We start from the raw sequence: 21,073 nt of genomic DNA, 5'->3' as shown, positions 1-21,073 counted from the left end.
ACCCTGCATAAAGACCTAGGTTCAAGCCCCTGGCCCCCACCTGTGGAGATGTGGGGAGCATCACAAGTGGCAGAACAGTGCTGCTGGTGTCCTCCTCTCTCCGTTTCTCTCTGTCTCTAACAATAAAGAAAAAGGAAAACAAACAAAAACAGGCCACCAGGAATGGTACAACTGACATGCAGGCACTGAGCCCTGGTGATAACCCTGGTGGCAATAAATAAATAAATAAATAAATAAATAAATAAATAAATAAAAATAAAGACTTAGAGAAAGGGGGAAAGGCACCATACCACTGAAGCTCCCTTCAATGCAGTTGGGTGTTGGGATGAACCTGGGGGTCCATTCTCACAGGAAAGCAGACCTACCAGTCAGGTCGTGTTCCTGCTGGCTCTGGCCTCTTTTCCAAAAGAAAAGGTTTGGATTAGAAGATTTCCTCAATGGCCAGAAAGTAGCACACCCAGTTAAGCACATATTGTACTGAATGCAAGGACCCGTGTAAGGATCCAGGTTCAAGCTCCTGGCTCCCCACCTGCAAGGGGAAGCTTCACAAGTGATAAGGCAGGTCTGTAGGTGTCTCTCTTTCTCTCTTCCTATTTCTCTCTTCCCTTTCAATTTCTCTATGTCCTATACAATAAAATAAATAAACAAATAAATAAAAAGAAAAAATGGCCACCAGGAGTGACAGCACTGAGCTACAGTGATAACCTTGGAGGCAAAAAAAAAAAGAAAGAAAGAAAGAAAGAAAAAAGGTTTCCTCTAAGTCCATAAGTTCTGTGTTTCTTTTCGCCCCCAGTATAACAATCAGTACAAATGCAAATCCTCCTCTTACAACACACTTTTAGGTCTCTAGAAACAAATTCACCAAAGTGGGGAGGTGGCATATTTTTTCTACTTTTGACAAATATGTCGAAAGAGTGAGACCATGTAAATGTACAAATTAAGACAGCAAGGGGCTTGGCAATAATAGCTCAGTGGGTACAGTGCATGTCTTATGGTGCAGAAGGCCCTAGAAGGCCCTGGGCTCAACCTCCAGTACCACATGTGGGAGCACCACGGCTAGACAGCACTAAGGGAACTTCATGCGTGGTGGTCTCTGTCTCCCTACTCTTCCCTCTCAGGTACAGAGAACTATTTATTTATTTATTTATTTATTTATTTATTTATTTATTTATTTTTTGCCTCCAGGGTTATCGCTGGGGGCTTGGTGCCTGTACTATAAATCCACTGCTCCTGGTGGCCATCTTTCCCATTTTGTTGCCCTTGTCACCCTTTTTGTTGTTGCTGTTATTGCTGTGGTTGTTGCTGGATAGGACAGAGAAAAATTAAAAGAGGGGAAGACAGAGAAAGGGAGAGAAAGACAGACACCTGCACACCTGCTTCACCACCACTGAAGTGATTTCCCCCCCACCACAGGTGGGGAGCTGGAGGTTTGAACCAGGATCCTTATGTGGGTCCTTGCATTTCGTGTCATGTGTGCTTAACCCATTGTGCTACCGCCTGGTCCCCAGTACAGAGAATTTTTAAGAGTTTGGGCTTGGGAGTCTACTCAGCAGTAGTACACATGCAAAAGACCCTGGGTTTATCCCCCAGCACCACATAAAAGGATCAAGACAGAGCTATGGAGCAGTGAACATCAACAGAAGAGACAAGTGGAAGCCAGTGGTCATTCCAGGGACAAGGAGCTGAAGGCGTGTCCCCCCATCAGGCTGGTGACCTACTAGGTAACTGAGACTGAAGTGACTGCTGTAGCTTCTGGAACAGGCCTGCACCCCACTGTCTCCAGCAGGATCCAGAAACTGTCTCCTACTGCCCCCCTGCACCCTGCACATGTTTTGAGGGTATCTGACACCAGTCACCCATCTTGAGTTCACTCCTAGCACAAAGTATCTTCCTTTACCACTTCCCTTAATTTACAGAGTGACCACATCAAATATTCCAATAAGTCTCTCATGCAGTCCGTGTCCCCTCTCCTTGCTGAGTAAGTCAATCAGTTAAATTTTGCTAGGCTTGGGAGGCTTGACCTCAAGTGGCAAGGAGCAGGGTGTGAGTACGCACCAACTCTGCAACAGGCAAGTTTTGTTTTCTTGTTTTTAACCTAAAACTCTGAGTCTAATATTCTTCTTCCAGACCATTTGATCCTTCTGCCTGCTGCCTGAATCCATGGTCAGAATCTTCTGACTACATTAGCATATATAATAAAGTTCTGTCTGTGACAGTAACAGCTAGTAACAACTGCTCGGAAAGGATTCCCTACCATTGACAGGCCAACAGTGAAAATAAACTGTTGCATGGAAACTTGAGGTAGCTTTGAATGGCCTTCTGAATGCAGTGAAGTGCAAGTTATCAGGAAAAAACGTGTCAACTCAGCCAGCGTCCCCAATAACAAGGAGCCCCTGCCATTCGAGGGTCACTCAGCACGCATTACTGCCAACCTTTTGTAACTAATTGATGGCCATGTTTTGCTCCATGCTCCCTAAGAGTTAAAGGTCAACTATAAAGTGGGAAAATCCATTATTTGTCTACCACTTTATTCCTCTTTATAGACATAAGGTAACTCTAGAAACTTCCTTAAAAGTGTACTTAATACCACACACCCTACTGTGACTCTGCTGACATCTGGTCAACTTATGCCCAAGGCAAAGATGTGAAATTGCACATACTGCAATTCTATAGAAGGTCCCAGATGGCTGGAGAAAATGAGGTTCTCAATGCAAAGGGCTCTGCTTGGCTTACAATACAGAGTCATAGTCTAGGAGACACGTAAAGACTCAAAGGAAAGGACCCATCATCAAACAGAAAGGAGGCTCTCTGGTTTGCAGTCCCAGGAGTTCTACCCTCCTGGAAGGAGGAAATGTCACCAACTCAGAATTGCCTCATACCGCCACACCCATCTAACTAGTGACTTTCCATTTCAATTTTTGTTTTATTCTTTTATTGCTTTGAGTGGAGGATAACTGAATTGTTTGTTTTCACTGAGCAACTGTTACCTCTACTCCATCAGGGAAAAGACAAGGCAAGGAGTGATTTAAATGGCCCTCTTAAATTTTTTTTCTTTTGGCACTCTTAATTTTACAAACTTTTTTTTACAGCAGGTGTGGCGTGTGAGGTAGTCTTCTAGGAACTTCACCATTTAATGAGATGGAATTCAATGGCATCTACTTGTCTTTATCCTTTATCCTAATGACACTCGAGTGTTACAGGTTTTGTTCTTTCTTTAGATTTTCAGGCTTAATGCAGATGCCCTAATACATTCTGCCTTGGGCTGCTTAGCTTCAAGACCACTAGAGACATGAGAGGCACATTTTCACAAAGACCGTGTTACCAACAGAACAGAAATTCTGACTGCCCCAATTTTCAGATGTCTACTAGAGTCAGTGTATGCATGTGTCCATACAGACACAAACATTATGCACAGTAATGTTCACAGAAGCACCAGCTCTTAGAATCACCAAACTAGGGAGTCGGGCGGAAACGCAGCACGTTAAGCGCACAAGGCACAATGCGCAAGGACTGGCGTTAAGGATCCCGGTTCGAGCCCCCAGCTCCCCAACTGCAGGGGGGGGGGGTCACTTCACAGATGGTGAAGCAGATCTGCAGGTGTCTATCTTTCTCTCACCCTCTATCTTCCCCTCCTCTCTCCATTTCTCTGTCCTATCCAACAACAACGACATCAACAACAATAACTACAACAATAAAACAACAAGGGCAACAAAGGGAATAAATAAATATCTTTTAAATCTTTTTAAAAAATCACCAAACTACAAGTTATCTAAAAGATCTAGCAGTCATAAAATGGGCGAGCAAACAGCAGCATATTATGCAATGAAATATTCTTCAGTTGGGTGGGGAGAATACAGGTCCATGAAGGATGATAAATGACATAGTGGGGGTTGTATTGTTAATGGGAAACTGTGGAATGTTATGCATGTACAAACTATTGTATTTACTGTTGAATGTAAAACATTAATTCCCCAATAAAGAAGTAAATTTAAAAAAAAAGAAATATTCCTCAGCAACCAGAATGAATGAATAATACATCCCTGGAAAAGGATGACAGAGGACCTAGTGGGGGTTGTATTGTTATGTGGAAAACTGAGAAATGTTATGCATATACAAACTATTGTATTTACTGTCAACTGTAAAACATTAATCCCCCAATAAAGAAATTAGAAAAAAAGAAAGAAAGAAGAATACACCCAACAGCATGACTCCATCTCCCAAACTCATTATTGACTGAAGGAAGCCGGACACAAAGGGGCACCTCATGTGTAGTCTGTTTCCATGAAGTTCAAGGACAGAAAAACTGATCTGTGGAGACAGATGTTGCAACCGTGGTTTGTTGTGGAGGGGAGATGGCTGAGGGATTGTCTGCAAAGGGGCATAGGGGGACTTTATAAAGAGGTGGAGATACGTTTCTATTGCGATGGGGTGTTTATCAAGACTCACAGAATTAACTCCATCTCTCCTTAAGCCCAAGGGAGCAATTAATTCCAGGACTCCTTGCAGATGCCAACATTAGCAAATGTTGGAGTCTTAGCATATAAAATAGTCATTATTTACCTATAACCTATGTACATCCTCATAGATACTTTGCCTCTTATCTAGATTACTTATACTAAGTAAACAATGTACATGCTAGTTACATAGCAGTGATACCTTGTTCAAATAACAAGAAAGTCTATACATGTTCACTACTAACACAACCACCACAGACCTACTACACTGTATGTATTTGTCATCTGTGGTTGGTGGATTTCAAGGATATGCAACCCACAGATAGAGAGTGCCGATGGCATGTGATTGTCATCTATGCATTTCACTGCCTGTGCATTTTACTTCAATACAAAAGAAAGATGTGATTTCCTATGTGTTGTGAGAATCCAGGAACCAGGGCCTATTGTTGTTCTCCTGCAGGTGTTGCCAGTGGCAAACCCACAATCTGAAGACCAAACCAGCTGCTGAAGAAAAGCCTCTGTGAAATGGAAATATTAATTTAAAAAATAGCTCAGGTAACCCCCGGCTCCCCACCTGCAGAGGAGTCACTTCACAAGCAGTGAAGCAGGTCTGCAGGTGTCTATCTTTCTCTCCCCTCTCTATCTTCCCCTCCTCTCTCAACTTCTCTCTGTCCTATCCAACAACAGCAGCAATGACAACAATAACAATAACAGCAACAAGGGCAACAAAAGGGAATAAATATTTTTTAAAAACCTGAAAAACAAAAACAGAAAATGAATCCCCTTTTGCAGGTCCATCTGCAACCCTTGCTTTATGCATTCCCTGTGAATACAGTGGCCACAGAGGGCTCAGGAAGTCAGAACCCCCTTTGCATGGCCTCCTGGAGATTTTTTTTTATTATTGGGGAATTAATGTTTTACACTAAACAGTAAGTACAATAGTTTGTACATGCATAACATTCCCCAGTTTCCCATATAACAATACAACCCCCACTAGGTCCTCTGAATCCTTCTTGGACCTGTATTCTCCCCAACCACCCACCCCAGAGTCTTTTACTTTGGTGCGATACGCCAATTCCATTTCAGGTTCTACTTGTGTTTTCTTTTCTGATCTTGTTTTTCAACTTCGGCCTGAGAGTGAGATCATCCCATATTCATCCTTCTGTTTCTGACTTATTTCACTCAACATGATTTTTTTCAAGGTCCAAGATTGGCTAAAAACGGTGAAGTCACCATTTTTGATAGCTGAGTAGTATTCCATTGTATATATAGACCACAACTTGCTCAGCCACTCATCTGTGGTTGGACACCTGAGTTGCTTCCAGGTTTTGGCTATTACAAATTGTGCTGCCAAGAACATATGTGTACACAGATCTTTTTGGAATGGATATGTTGGATTCCTTAGGATATATGCCCAGGAGAGGAATTACAGGATCATAGGGTAGGTCTATTTCTAGCCTTCTGAGAGTTCTCCAGACTGTTCTCCACAGAGGCTGGACCAATTGACATTCCCACCAGCAGTGTAGGAGGGTTCCTTTGACCCCACACCCTCTCCAGCATTTGCTGCTGTTACCTTTTCTGATGTATGACATTCTCATAGGAGTAATGTGGTATCTCATTGTTGTCTTGATTTGCATTTCTCTGACAATCAGAGACTTGGAGCATTTTTTCATGTGTTTCTCGCCTTTTGGATCTCTTCTGTGGTGAATATTCTGTCCATGTCCTCCCCCCATTTTTGGATGGGGTTATTTGTTTTGTTGTTGAGTTTGGCAAGCTCTTTATATATGTTGGTTATTAAACTCTTATCTGATGTATGGCATGTAAAGATCTTCTCCCATTCTGTGAGGGGTCTCTTGGTTTGGGTAGTGGTTTCTTTTGCTGTGAAGAAGCTTTTGAATTTGATGTAGTCCCATAGGTTTATACTTGCCTTAGTCTTCTTTGTAATTGGATTTGTTTCATTGAAGATGTCTTTAAAATTTATGCAGAAAAGAGTTCTGCCAATATTTTCCTCTAAGTATCTGATAGTTTGTGGTCTAACACCCAAGTCCTTGGTCCACTTGGAATTTATTTTTGTATTTGGTGAAATATAGTGGTTCAGTTTCATTCTTCTGCATGTTTCAACCCATTGCTTCCAACACCATTTGTTGAAGAGACTCTGCTTTCCCCATTTAATAGTCTGAGCCCCTTTGTCAAAGATTAGATGTCCACAGGTGTGGGGGCTTCTGGAGATTTTTTTGGCTACATAATTTGATACAACTAATTCCCGGCTCTGGCAGAAGACAGGGCCAATCAGAAGAGTACCTGGCCACAGTTCTCACCATTCTCACCTAATGTGTTCCCCTTCTCAACGTCCTATTCAGGGGGAGAAGAGAGACTGAAGAAAGACAACATGTAGGCAACTTGAGATTTTGTAAGGTCCAATACAGCAAACTCCTAGTTATCCTCCAAATCCACAGTTGGAGTTTGGGTGAGCAAATGGTTGTCCAGCCATAGACTACAGTTACCGCATTTTCTTATATCTGGTTGGGGTTTTGTGGCTGAGGTCTCCCCAGCAGAAAATGTGTCTATGTGGCACTACCAGTTCTACCTGCTTTAAAGGCATTTCCTTGCCCTGAGCTCTTGTCTTTCTCTGTTTCAAAGGCCAGAATACAGAGTACCAGGAAACCAGCTGAACTATGAAAAGGATAGCACTCAGAAATGAAAGAGCTACACAACAGTCCAATGTTGGGTCCCTCAACAACTAATGCTATGCCATCAACCTGACCCACTCACTTCTGGACAGCAATGCATTTGGGGTCTCTTAGTTACAGCATCTTAGCTAATACCTCTAAGTTCTTGAGGTTCATGGTTTGCTGGCAAGAAATTCTCAAATCTCAATTTGAGATTATACCAGTCTGTGGATATAATACTCTCTTTTCCTACTAGATAATGCCAACCCTAATTGCTCAAAATAGTCTTGTATGGCCTAAAGGTACCAACAAGCCCTTAGTCATATATTCAAGGTCTTTCCAAAACATGATGCCACCCATTGCACTTACTCTCAGTGTATATACTGAGGTCATTTGCACCTCGTGTTCTAGTCACATAGGATGTTCCTTGAAGGTATATGAAGGGTTCTATGCTCATGCTTCTGCTCTGGCCAACTAGAATGGTCTCACCACCATCATGTGACACTTTCTTCTGCCCGTAAGACAGTTCTGACTAATGCTTCAAAACCTAGTCCCAAAGGCTCCAGAGATGCCTCTTTAAGACTCTCAAGCAGAATGACTTTCACCCTTGGCTATGCTTCTGTAGCACTTTGGATAAACTTTCATTAAGATATCCATGGCTGGGGAGATCTCTCAGTGTTATAGCACAGGACTTGCATGCCTGAGGTCCAAGGTCCAAGCCCCAGCACCACCACATACCACAGGTGAGCAGTGCTCATAGAAACAAATGAAATCATTACAAAAAATTATCATTTGAAGCTATTAGAATTTAGTTACAGGCTTGACCTCACAGTTAAATATATTCCAAAAAGACCCTGAAGGCCCAAATCATGTCTTAATCATTTGTCAACTTGCCATTTAACACACAATCTTGCTTGTACTCCATGAAGACTAGATGAAGGGTGTGGGCAGCATTTACCAGGGACATGTTTCACCATTCTTACCTGTTCAGTGCAAAAGCATAGTGGAATTTAATATTGTGCTGGTCAGCCAAGTCACATGTAGGCAGCATTTTCAGTGTTTCTACCAGCTTTACCATTGCATCATAGTCCTGTTGGCAAGAGGTCCCATGATAAGAGGAAACTGCTTTTCTCAGATTTTTTTTGAAACAAATTATAAACATGAGACAACTGCAGTATTTAAGTACAAGCCTTTCCCTACCAACAGTGCTTCGTCAATTTACATATAGACCTTAATAGAAACAAGCCGGTTTTAAAAGACAAGAAGAATGAGAGAGGAGAGAGAGGAGACAGAGAATGAATCCCTGGCAGCAGAGGCTACAAAAGGACCAAGGGAAAGACGTTCAAGTCAAAGACAGTAAGAGAAATTGAATAAGCCCAGCAGGTAAGGAAACACTACTGGATTTTGAGTGCAGGAGAGTTCCCACCAGCAGCAGAGCTGTAGGTTAAAGGAACTGCACATCAACATAGCAAAAATCTTTAAATCACTTCCTGCAGAAAAGGTGGGCACATGCCAGTCTGTATTTTGCAAGATGTCATCAAGTCAGTCTAAAATAGTGTTTCTCAATTGTGGGCTGTTGGCATTCTGGGGTCAGATCAGCCTTTGCTGTGGGGACCTTCCTGGGCATTACTATAAGTTTCGCCTGCACCCACTAGATGCCAGTTATACTCCCCACAGTCCTGAGCTGTGACAACCCCAAATTCTCCAGGCATTGTCACATGTACCCCAGCTGAGAACCACTGCTTCCCACTGTATAACCATGCAGGGAAAAACTGCTGAGGAGTCTATCTCAGACAGGGTCCCTGTGAACAGTGACCACCTGCCCCCCTGACCGACAGCTAATAACGGTCAGTGGAGGAGGATTTCCCACCAAACCCCCACACCTCCTTTATGTACCTCAATGCTGCTGCCCCAAGAAAGGGAAGGCAGTTTATCCAAGAAGCTGCTGGTTCACCTCTGAACCCAAGAGTGGACAGCTATAAAAATGAAGTGCTTGGAGGCAATGACAGAAGGAAGTCAGCAATGCAGGAAGAAAAACTTCATAGAAAGCCATTCTCTAAGGCTGGGATATGGCTCACTGGGTATGGCACATGTCTTACCATGCATGAGGTCCCTGGTTCCATCCCTGGGACTACATGTGAGCACCATGGACAGCACCAAAGGGACCTCCATGAGTAATGGAGAGGTGCTGTGGGGTCTCCTTCACATCCCACCCCTCTTCTCTTACTTTCTCTTTACATATACGTACACATGCACGCGTGCGCACAATTGTAAAAGTATGCTGCAGAAGTGGCTCAGTGGTTCCACAGTTGTGTACGGTTCTGGGCTGAGTCCCAGCACATTAAAATTATAGTTGTTCTCATTACCTTGTCCCATGGAGCTTGACTTAGTCATGATAATCCCTAATAGCATCTGTTATTAAAATCAATCACCTGTGTCTGTTCTTCACTGGGGCATTAAGTTCCTCTGTGGTTGTCTCTGTTCTCAGCCCAGCTCATCAATGGATGATTGTCTCACTTATATTTAAAGACCAGGGCCCAGAAAGCCCCAGTATGGCTTTTTAGAACTGTGCAGGTAAGGTTTATATTACCCTGTGCTTCTCCAAAGGAAAAGAGGGCAAAGCCCTCTTAGAAATGGTTGAAGGCATTACACTTGGAGAGTGGCAATGCATGGAACCTCTTGCCACATGCCTGTTTTAAAAAAACTCTCCAGAAGCCTCTGGCAGCTGTCACAGAAGAAATGCCTGCATCCCTGGGTCTTGGATGTGCCTCTGACATGTCCACTCTCCCTACCACTGATGGGCAGTAACAAACAAAGAAGTGTCAAAGGCCTAAAGTAACTAGCACAGCAGAAGAGTGGAGAGCAAGGACGATGGGAGCAGTTGCCTTAGTCTGAAGCCTGACTTTCCCAAGTACAGTGTGACTGCAAGAAGGCTCCTTAACTTTTCTGTGACTCCGTTTCCTCATGTGGAGCTTGTGGAGATGAAAGAATTTAGGCTCTGCAAAGGACTTTGGGAAATGGCAAGAATAGAGTGCACGTAAGACTTGTTCAATGTTTAAGTTCCCTTTACTGTGAGATTCTGTTAGAGTTGTCTTCTAGTATGAAAAGGTCTTCAACAGCGTCATCACACTGTGTGTGTATACTAGGTGACCGATGGCATCGCCACACGCCTTTCTCGTCTGTTAGTCAGCTCCCTCACACCTAGGCTGAGAGCACTCTATGTGAGGAGTCCCTCATGCTAAGGAACAGATTTAGTCTCGATTCGGAATTTCATACCTGGATATCTCGGTAGGAGAGCAGTAGATTAATGATGATGTCTGGGCTTAGAACCTCCGTGTTGTCAATGCGTAGTTTGATCCGAGTGAGTTCCTTTGCCAGTTCGTCACCCTGGTATTTCTCCCTGGCTTTCCGGATGTCATTTAACAAGGTTTCTTTGTAGTAAGTACTGGGGAAGGGAAACACAAGACACACTCTGGTCACATCTAAAGGAACAAATGTATTAGGAGTTGTCACTGATGTGAGTAACACAAAGGGGCTTCAATCCAAACCTGAGCCCCCCAGCATAAGGCAAGAGAGAGACATGTTCTACTCTGTAGTCACTTCTTGAAAAGCTGAACACGAAACAGTAACAGAGAACTATCTCTTCACTACAACCTTGAAAATATTTTCAAAGCTGACCCCACCTGTACTTGGATGACACAGCAACTGGCTATCCACCCCCTTCCTCTGGTATTTTCAAATACAGAAAGCAAGAGGGTACCAGTCCTGATAGTCATCTCCCCCTCTTGCTACTAACTTAATAATGAAGTCGAATAGAACTCCAGAACTGATGAAACATAGTAAAATGGCAACATCTTGAAAATGAATCTATCACCTTTTCAGCTAGTAGCTATGAAGCTTTTCCCAGTTGGTTCTAGAGTCGGAAACTGGATGTGTTACCAGTACGACCCAAGCACCTGGAAGCTTAAGGAGCTTTTGAGCCTTTGAGCCCCTCCCTCTTCTGGTCATTTCCGACTCCCAGAACACTTCCTCATGTAAAAGATAATGCTTTCTTCATGTGGACATCTGGATGACAATGGGGATGTATGAAAGCAGTTCAAGCACTTTATTCACACTTGTTTCTTTTTTGAAACTCGTTAGACCTAAAAGGTTATCAGTAGAGCTTTCCTCTTAAACTTCACTGAGATAATCATTCTGCAGTACTAGTTAGCAAGGTGTAACTGAATGAGGCTTTCCAGAAATATGTCACAAGAGGTCCTTCCCTCTCTCACCTTCCTTACAGAGAAAGAGAGGAGAATCGTGGGGGGTGGGGAGGAGGACACAAAGTGTGGCATATGTGGAACCAGGTATCAAGCCCAGGACCTTGCATATTAAGTCCTTCACTCTACTCACTGAGCCGTCTCCCTGGCCTCCCCTCCTCTTTGTTTTCTATGTTGGCATGTGGTCACATATGTATGGCTTTCCACTTTTCATTTCTAATTGAAGTCTGTAGAAGAAATTTAATGCATAATTGAGGTGATGGGAAAGAACAATAATAGACTGCTAACAAGTGTGTACCTCATCCAATACCACAACAGCAATGCTCCACAGCTCAGTAGGCCATGGCTAGTTAAAGAGGGATGCATGGTCCTTTACTTTTCACTAGAAATCACTTCTCCAGAGCTTTGGATTTTCATTTGTTTCGCAAGGACAAATCCTTCTGCTTGTGACATAGTTACAGGAGTAAATCCTTTAAATTGGCTGTACACAAAATGGCTAGATCCTTTGGTTAAGTAGAATAGTTTTTATAAAAAAAATAAAATAAAATAAAATAAAATAAAAAGAATAGTTTTTATGCCTTCAACTTTTAGATAGCAGCATTAGAAATATGGTTTCTGGAGCTGGGCGGTAGCACAGCGGGTTAAGCGCACACGGTGCAAAGTGCAAGGACCAGTGTAAGGATCCCGGTTCAAACCCCTGGCTCCTCACTCACAGGGGGGTCACTTTACAAGTGGTGAAGCAGGTCTGCAAGTATCTTTCTCTCCCTGTCTTTCCCTCCTCTCTCAATTTCTCTCTGTCCTATCCAACAACAATGATAGCACTAACAACAACAATAAACAACAAAGGCAATAAAAGGGGAAAACAGCCTCCAGGAACAGTGGATTCAAGCCCCAGCAATAACCCTGGAGTTAAAAAAAATAAATAAGAAAGAAAAAGAAAAAAGAAATATGGTTTCTTTTTTTTGTTTTGTTTTTTGTGTTTATGTGGTGCCGGGATGAAAGCCAGGGCCTCATTCATGGAAGGCATGTGCTCTGCTGTTGAGAGACAGACCAAAGATACACTTTCCTGAGCTCCGAGGTTCAAGGAGGCGAGTTGAATTTTACAAGGCTACACAGCAAGAAGTTGTGTAGCCAGGACTCCAACCCAAACATGTGCACCTCTGAATCAGCATTCTATATTGTGGCTGGCATAAGTGTGCCAAGAACACAGCACACTCAAAGTTTGGGTGGTTCAGCTTGACTTAATGCATACAGACTTTCCTAGAATAATAATTTATGGTCAGACTGACCTTGTTGAGGCACTTCAACAATATCATCTACTGATAAGGGCCAGGTAGAGTACACAGTACTCAGAAATGATCTTGAAACAATGTCTCAGGATTGAAAGAGTGTTAAAAAAAATTCAGTGATTCTACTTCATTGTGTTTCAGATGAGAAAGCTAGAGAAGACCCATTATTTATCAAGGTCACACAGGGAGTCAGCACCAGACACAGGCTCTCTCCTGACTCCCCAATGCCTCAATCATCTGAGTGAGGTAGCAAAGGGCAACAGAGGACGACTTCAAATGATTAGCTGTGTGGCTGGAGAGGTGTCTCAGTGGCAGCACACAGGACTGCATGAGGTCCAAGTTTGATCCATGGTATCACATATGTCAGAGTAACAATTTGGTTTTTCTTATTAAAGAAATCTTACAAAAGATTGGCTAGAATTGACCATTCTCTGGACAATATGACTTTTTCACTGCTGGGGCTTCACTATTTTGAGCTAATTTTTTTTTTTTGACAGACGGGGAGGAGGGGAGGAAGATAGCACATCACGGAAGCTTCCTCCAGTGAGGTGGAGGCTGGGCTTGAATCTGGGGTCAGGTGCACGAAGCAGGCACACTGTCCCGGTGAGCTATTTTGCCCACCTCACACTGGTCCCTGGAGGGTACACTGCCAATATGAACGCTGAGGGGAAATTTTTTGGTGAAGCTCCTATGGTTGCTGGTAGCTAGTGGGGATTACCAGGAAGTCACGTGGATGTCCTTGAGGAGGCTTGCAAACCTGTCCACCAGTGGCACACATAGGGGGCCCAGGATGCTATCCCAGTTGGGCTGCATGTACTCTGAAGCACGCCTCTGGGCATCACTCTCGCAGCAAAAATAATCAGCACATGGAGTCACGATGTATGGGATGAAGTAATAATTTCCACTAGATGCCTGGGGAGGAGGGGTAAAAAAGAAAGAAAGAAAGAAACTGTTCTACAAAACACTTGCTTCAGAAGTATAGCTGCAGATTTGGGCAGGTGGATGGACCCTGGTGGGACAGGGGAGGAGAAAATGTTTGAGTATGAACAACAACTTGTGCAATCTGAATATGAGCCTATCAGACATGAACAGGAAACCACTCAATTTCACAAGCTTAACCTATAGCTGTACAGCAACAGTTAGGTCTCCAATGCTGAAGCAATCCATCTAGGTCTCTGCACATCACTGGCAGAGATTTCAGGCTTTGAAGGGCTTAGAAATCACACAGCTTCCTTATGTGCCCTTCAGATCAGAGGGTTTTATACCCACCAATAACCAAGGATTGCCATGCAAAGGCTTGTTTTCTTTTGGCACAGAAGGAAAAGAGACATTACCTAATAATTTAATTGTGTGGGAACTGTTATAAATTTTGTTTTTTTAGTCAAGATGATCAGAAAAGAAAACACAATTAGAACCTGAAATTGACATATCGCACCAAAGTAAAAGACTCTGGGGTGGGTGGGTGGGGAGAATACAGGTCCATGAAGGATGATAAATGACATAGTGGAGGTTGTATTGTTAAATGGGAAACTGGGGAATGCTATGCATGCACAAACTATTGTATTTACTGTTGAATGTAAACCATTAATTCCCCAATAAAGAAATTTTTAAAAATTTCTTTTAGTGAAAAATTTTTCATGGAACAATAAATATGATTAGACTTGGAAATACTTTGAAAAGTATTTGCTTTTTCTGTTATCAGATAATACTTGGGTAAAATAGTATTTTTCTACGGAACAATTATTAATTTGATTATAAACTGTGATCCCTTGTAAAGCATAAATAGCCTTTAAAGGTCATTAAGTTCATGTTCAACACTTAGTACCTTGAAGGGTTAAAATACATTCTTATGAGAACATCATCATCATCATCATCATATTATTATTATGTCTCCAGTATATGGCTGGGGTTCAGTACTGCACAGCAATGTCACTGTTCCTGGTTATGATTTTCTTCTTTTCCTCTTTCTTTTCTCATAAAGAAGAGAAATAGAGAGGAAGAGAGAAAGAGACAGCTTCAGCATTGCTCCACCATTTGTGAAGCTTCCCTCCTACAGGGCTTACTAGGTCCTTGTACATGGTAACATATGCTTTCTTCCCCTAATTTTCTAAACTAAGCTAAGCTAAACTAAAAGACTTATTTAGACATTTTGTCATAATGCAGATATAACTATGAAATGCACACTTTATCCAATAATGAGAAGTCCAATAAGAGGTAAGGCTTCTTCTAAGTTGAAGTAAAAAAAAAAGGAAAAAAAACTCATTAACTCAGAAAGATAGGTTGTGCCTTCATTTTCATTTGTTTCCAGGAACATTTGAATTTCCTGCTTGAGTGAGTCTCTGACCCAGTGGTTCTTAAGGAGTATGTTGTTTAGTTTCCAAATTCTGTGACTTTTAATAATTTTCTGTTTGTTGTTAAATGTTAGTTTTACTCCACTGTGGTCTGAGAAGATACTTGGGATGATTTCAATGCTCTTGAATTTATTGATGCTGTCTTTGTGGCCTAACATGTGGTCTATCCTTGAGAAGAAGCTCAAATGAACGACCTTACTGCACACCTCAAGGACTTAGAGGAAGAGGAACAAAGGAACCCTAAAGCAACCAGAAGGACAGAAATCGCCACCTGTCTTTGTATAAGCAAATCTTATTCCAAAGGAAAACATCTTTAAAATGCATGTCAGTATGTATTTGAAACAAGTTTCTCAGTATGGTAGTTTTCCCAAAGCTTCTGTTTGTTCTGAGATAGTGGCATTCTGAAAATTCTCATCCACAAATTGCTACAGAAACAATTCATCCGACTTCTTCCTGTCCTTTCTGGCATATCTTCAGATTCTCAAAGCCAGATTCCAATTGCCCAGCAAAGTAAGATTCTGACAAATTTAGAGTCCAGTTTCTTTCTCATCTAGACAAGAAAGCCATGCTACTGAAATAAATCTAAATTATGCAGAAGTTAAGCTGCTTGTTTTGTCTGAAACTGGTTAATTTTATAGTTAAAAAGTCTTCCTATCTGTGGTTCAGTGATTTCTAGAAAATTAATTATCTTTGAAGAATTAAGGTTTGCCATTTTCAAAGGGTCAAATACTAGACTTCAGGCATAAGGAGCCTCCTCAGATCCCTTTGCCAGAAAAACAATCAATAATAGGGAAATCTTTTAAAAACATTTGAAGTCTGAAAACTATCTTATGAGCATATAGCACATGGAGAACAATATACTCAAGAAAATCAACTAAATCTTGGTGAGCAGAGTGAGATGCTGCAGCCTTTGAGCTAAACCTGTTTCCCTTGACCACCCCCCTCAGCCCAGAATGACATTAGTTCTTCTCTAGGTGGGGAGAAGCTGAGACACCAGGCTTGCCTTTTACCCCAACCTCCAGTCTTCTGGAGGGTGGGGGTTTCTCCCTGGGGAGCCAGGCCAGCAACAGCCCCCTTCACTACAACCCTGTGCTGCAAGTCCCACTCTAGGCAAATGCAATTACCTAGCCTTCTTTACTCCAGCCAACTCCCCAGAAGCTTTACTGAGGTCAACAGGCCAGGAATACTGATACCATGACCTTTGCTCCAGCCCATATAGAGTGAAGAGGCCAAGAGAGGCAGACTTGAAAGATCCGAGGCTGCCACCCCTGGCCAGTACCCCCCTCACAGAGCAGGCTACCACTTCAAAAAGTAGCTTTTCTCTCCACCCTCTGGCTCTAGAGCAGTGGCACAAGAGACTGCTGAGAAGTAGAGGCACACGGTAGGAACAGAGAGCTCTCCAGCTCTCCCAAAGTGGACAGGCTATGCAGAACGCAGCAGGGAAAGTATCCCCATGGACACCGTCAAGACCAACAGATTTTTGTAGAAAGAAAGTAAGAGGCTGGTAGGCCCATTACAGCAACAAGTAAACCAGCTAGAGGACTAACAGAAAGAACTAGGAAAAGAAGAAGACTGCACTAAGAAGAGTGTCCCTGAGGTTCCAGTAAAGTTGAAAGCCTGAAAGACTGTCCCTGCAAAGGAGCCCAACTTGTGGAGTGCTTCGTCTTTTAGAGCAATGTCAGAAAGAATAAAGCAAGCAGTTAATTAGGAGAAACTAACACCTGGATGTAATATCAGTAAAAAAAGACCAGTCAGAAACTTCATGTTGGCATCAGGGAACGAGACACTCAAAGACAGTCCATCCACAAGCATCTTCATCCCTGGGCAGTTTGGGGACAGTCAGAGTAGCTGTGCCCATACTTTGCGCCAAACTGTCTGAGGAGTGCTATCAGAAGCTGTACACTGTGGGACACCAGATTTCACTGAACTAGCCCAGTGAAGCTACTAAACAAAGAGCAAACAACAACAAAAACAAGCTCCAAAAGCAGAAGGAAGAGATCAATATCCAAAGTTCTACATCCTTTTATCTAGAAATGTCCAGTTTGTAACAACAAAAACCATTCAGAGCAATAGGGCACTATGACCCATATATAGGAAAAGTACAGAACTGTGAAAGGACTTAAAGATGCAATTTAGCAGACATAGTCTAATAAACTGAGACTATACAACCTTAAGACCTGAGATTAAAAATGACAAAATAGAGAGACCCTGAAAGGAATATGGACACCATTGACTGCAACAACTACACATGACACATCATGGCAGTTCCTATAGAGGAAAGGAAGGAGCAGAAAAAGTACTAAGAACTGGGCCGGGCGGTGGTGCACCTGGTTGAGTGCACGTTACAATGCTCAAGGACCCATGTTCAAGCCCCTGTTCCCACCTGCAGGGGGAAATCTTCATGAGTGGTGAAGCAATGCTGCAGGTGCTGTCTCTCTCCCTATCACCAACTTCCCTCTCAATTTCTGGCTGTCTCTAGTCAATAAATAAAGATAATAATTTAAAAAAAAAAAAAGCTTCATTACCCAGCCACCAGGTACCAGATGCCAGCATGATGCCGACCAGACTTACCTGGACAGACAACCTCACCAATGTGTCCTGGAGCTCCACTTCCCCAGAGACCCACCCTACTAGGGAAAGAGAGAGGCAGACTGGGAGTATGGATCCATCAGTTAACACCCATGTTCAGCAGGGAAGCAATTACAGAAGTCAGACCTTCCACCTTCTACATCCCACAATGACCTTGGGTCCATACTCCCAGAGGGATAAAGAATAGGAAAGATATCAGGGGAGGGGATGGGATACGGAGATCTGGTGGTAGGAACTGTGTGGAGTTGTACCCCGTCTTATCCTATGGTTTTGTTAATGTCTCCTTTTTTAAATAAATAAAAAAATACTAAGAACAACAACAACAAAAAACTCCTGAAACTTGCCAAACAACCAAGAAGTTAAAAAAAAATTCCAAGATAAACTCAATAAGATGCACATCTAGATATACTAAACTTTTTTTTTTAAATAAAAAGTCTTGTGGGTGGGTAGGGAGAATACAGGTCCATGAAAAATGATGAATGAAATAGTGGGGGTTGTATTGTTAAATGGGAATCTGGGGAATGTTATGCATGTAAAAAAAAAAAAAAAGAAGTAGAAACACAAAGCAGAAATTGACTGAGTTTGGAGTATGGCACCAAAGTAAGAAAGCAGAAGTACACTAGAGTTTGCAGTGAGTACCTCCCTAATACTTCCTCTCCACTTTTCCAAGCTTTGGGTCCATGATTGCTCAACAATTTGTTTGGCTTTGTATGTTAACTCTCTTTTCAGTCACCAGGTTCCAGGTGTCATCAGGATGCCGACCAGACTTCTCTGGATTGAAGACCCCACCAATATGTCCTGGAGCTCAGCTTCCCCAGAGACCCACCCTACTAGGGAAAGAGAGAGGCAGACTGGGAGTATGGACCGACCAGTCAACGCCCATGTTCAGCGGGGAAGCAATGACAGAAGCCAGACCTTCTACCTTCTGCAACCCACAATGACCCTGGGTCCATGCTCCCAGAGGGATAGAGAATGGGAAAGCTATCGTGGGAGGGGGTGGGATATGGAGATTGGGCGGTGGGAATTGTGTGGAGTTGTACCCCTCCTACCCTATGGTTTTGTTAATTAATCCTTTCTTAAATAAAAAAAAAATAAAATAAAAGACAAAAAAAATAAAAATAAAAAGTCTTGAAATCAGCAAAACAAAGATATTTAAACACAAGGGAACAGCAAAGGACTGGGATGACATATTGGCTGTGTGCTAAAAGAAAAAAAAATCAACCAAGAATCTTCTAACAAAATTATCTTTGGAAAATGAAGGCAAATGAATAAATAAAGGGAAAAAAGAAACGAGAAGGTGAAATAGACATTTTCAGATAAACATCACCTGAGATAATCTGTTGCTGGCAGATCTATCTTACAGAAATCCTACAGGGAGAGCTTCAGGCTAAAAGTTAGTGATGCCAGACAGTAATGCACAAGGCAAAAGCAAAATATGCCAACAATTCTAGAAATACATCTTTATCCTGCTCTCAGTTTCTTTTAAAGATATAATATTATATAGAATAATAATCAGAACTAAAGTATTTATAAGCATTATGACAATGAACTGGAATATTAACAAGTTGATTAATATAAGGTACAAGAATCCAACCTGTATGCATAGCATTGTCAAATGTCAAATATCTTAGAATTATTTCTAAAACAAGTATTTCTGCTACCTTGTTTATACTTCCAGGCATAAGAAAAAAAAAAACTATGCCCAGTCCTATTCAATTTCTAAGTAACAAAGTGTGTGACAAGAACCCTTGACACAAACACCATAATCACAAATATTGCTCAAGCAGACAGAGAAGTAGTCTTGTCCACACCGAGGATGGCATCTAACCCTTTGGGCAAATATCTAGCCACAGAGAAAAGTAAGGAGGAAGAGGGAGGGAGGGCAAGTGAGTATGAATTCTGGAAACAAATGAACAAATTTAATGAATTTGTAGCCTTGGGAAAGTAAAAACACTTTGAGAAAAATCTTTCATAAAGTGGATAAAAGAGAAATTCTGCAGAAAGAAATTTGGGAATAATGAGTACATTTTTAAAAAGCAATTGGTAAACTTTCAAATGAAAGCACAAGTTGTTGAGTGTAGGACTTTTGTTCACATAAAGAAGAAGTAAAAACATCAAATGATGAAGCACATTCAGACTTCTTGATGGGGAGATCAGAAATTAGCAAGAAAAGCAATTATTAGAATAATATAGGTTCAATAGGGAGGAAAGCTAGGATTTTTATAATTATGACATTTTTTTACATTTATTTCTTTATTGGGGAATTAATGTTTTACATTCAACAGTAAATACAATAGTTTGTTCATGCATAACATTCCCCAGTTTCCCATTTAACAATAAATTATGACATTTAAAAATGAAAATATCTCAAGGATTCTGCTCATCAAAATAAATTCAACAAAGGTAGCTTAGTTCTCTACATAAAAGGGGCATCAGAACCAGTTTGCCAGGCACACCAATATGTTAACTTTTATTCCCAAAGCTCTTCAAATACTTTCAAAAGGCTGATTCTGATAGAATAAATGAGGTCAGAGAGCAGAGTAAAGCCACTGGTCTCTGACACCATGGGGGTAGGGGGGGGATGACTCTGTTTTAAGTTGTCTGTTCCTAACTTAGCAAGTCAAATATCTCAAACTACTACCACCTCTAAATATCACTACCACGAACAAATTATCCTGTATCACTAGGAGACCCCAGTTTTCATCTGCAATATTCTTGCCTTTAGGTTCATAATTAATGAACAATTTGTTCTGTGTTATATCTTAACTCTTTTTCAGTCACCAGGTTCCAGATGCTACCATGATGCCAACCTGACAACCCCACCATGTGTCCTGGAGCCCCGCCTCCCCAGAGCCCTGCCCCACTAGGGAAAGAGAGAGGCAGGCTGGGAGTATGGATCGATCTGCCAATGTCCATGTTCAGTGGGGAAGCAATTACAGAAGCCAGACCTTCCACCTTCTGCACCCCATAATGATCCTGGGTCCATACTCCCAGAGGGATAAAGAATAGGGAAGCTGTGGTCCGGGAGGTGGCGCAGTGGGTAAAACATTGGATTCTCAACCATGAGGTCCTGAATTCAATCCCTGGCAGCACATGTACCAGAGTGCTGTCTGGTTCTTTCTCTCTCCCTTATCTTCCTCATGAATAAATTTAAAAAATTATAATAAAAAAATAGGGAAGCTATCAAAGGAGGGAAGTAGATACGGAGTTCTGGTGGTGGGAACTGTGGGGAATTGTACCCCTCTTATGCTATAGTCTTGCCTATATTTCCATTTTATAAGTAAAAAATTTTTTTAATGGGTGCTTAGAAAAAGTCATTTACTTTAAAACAAAAACTTGATTATATAGCCTCAGATGCCATCATTTTTATGTCTGCCTAATATACCACCTAATGAATAAATAAAGCATATGTTACTATTTGGCTTACAGCTTATTTTCATTTTAAATAATATGTATTAACAA

At 41.8% G+C, this 21,073-nt stretch overlaps 1 protein-coding gene across 1 annotated transcript in view; it reads right to left on the bottom strand.

Annotated features, from left to right (window-relative positions):
• MAP3K15 (mitogen-activated protein kinase kinase kinase 15) overlaps nucleotides 1-21,073 on the bottom strand; it is a 119,754-nt gene that overhangs the window by 54,113 nt on the left and 44,568 nt on the right. The window contains exons 4-6 of the mRNA XM_060182930.1: nucleotides 13,390-13,583; nucleotides 10,400-10,568; nucleotides 8,107-8,213 (exon numbers count right to left, since the gene is read on the bottom strand). Coding sequence (XP_060038913.1) covers nucleotides 8,107-8,213; nucleotides 10,400-10,568; nucleotides 13,390-13,583 — 470 coding nt within the window. The remainder of the gene's footprint in view (nucleotides 1-8,106; nucleotides 8,214-10,399; nucleotides 10,569-13,389; nucleotides 13,584-21,073) is intronic.

Source organism: Erinaceus europaeus, chromosome X (assembly GCF_950295315.1).
Source record: "Erinaceus europaeus chromosome X, mEriEur2.1, whole genome shotgun sequence".
Lineage (NCBI taxonomy): Eukaryota > Metazoa > Chordata > Mammalia > Eulipotyphla > Erinaceidae > Erinaceus > Erinaceus europaeus.
This window is presented reverse-complemented; position numbering and strand designations above follow the sequence as displayed.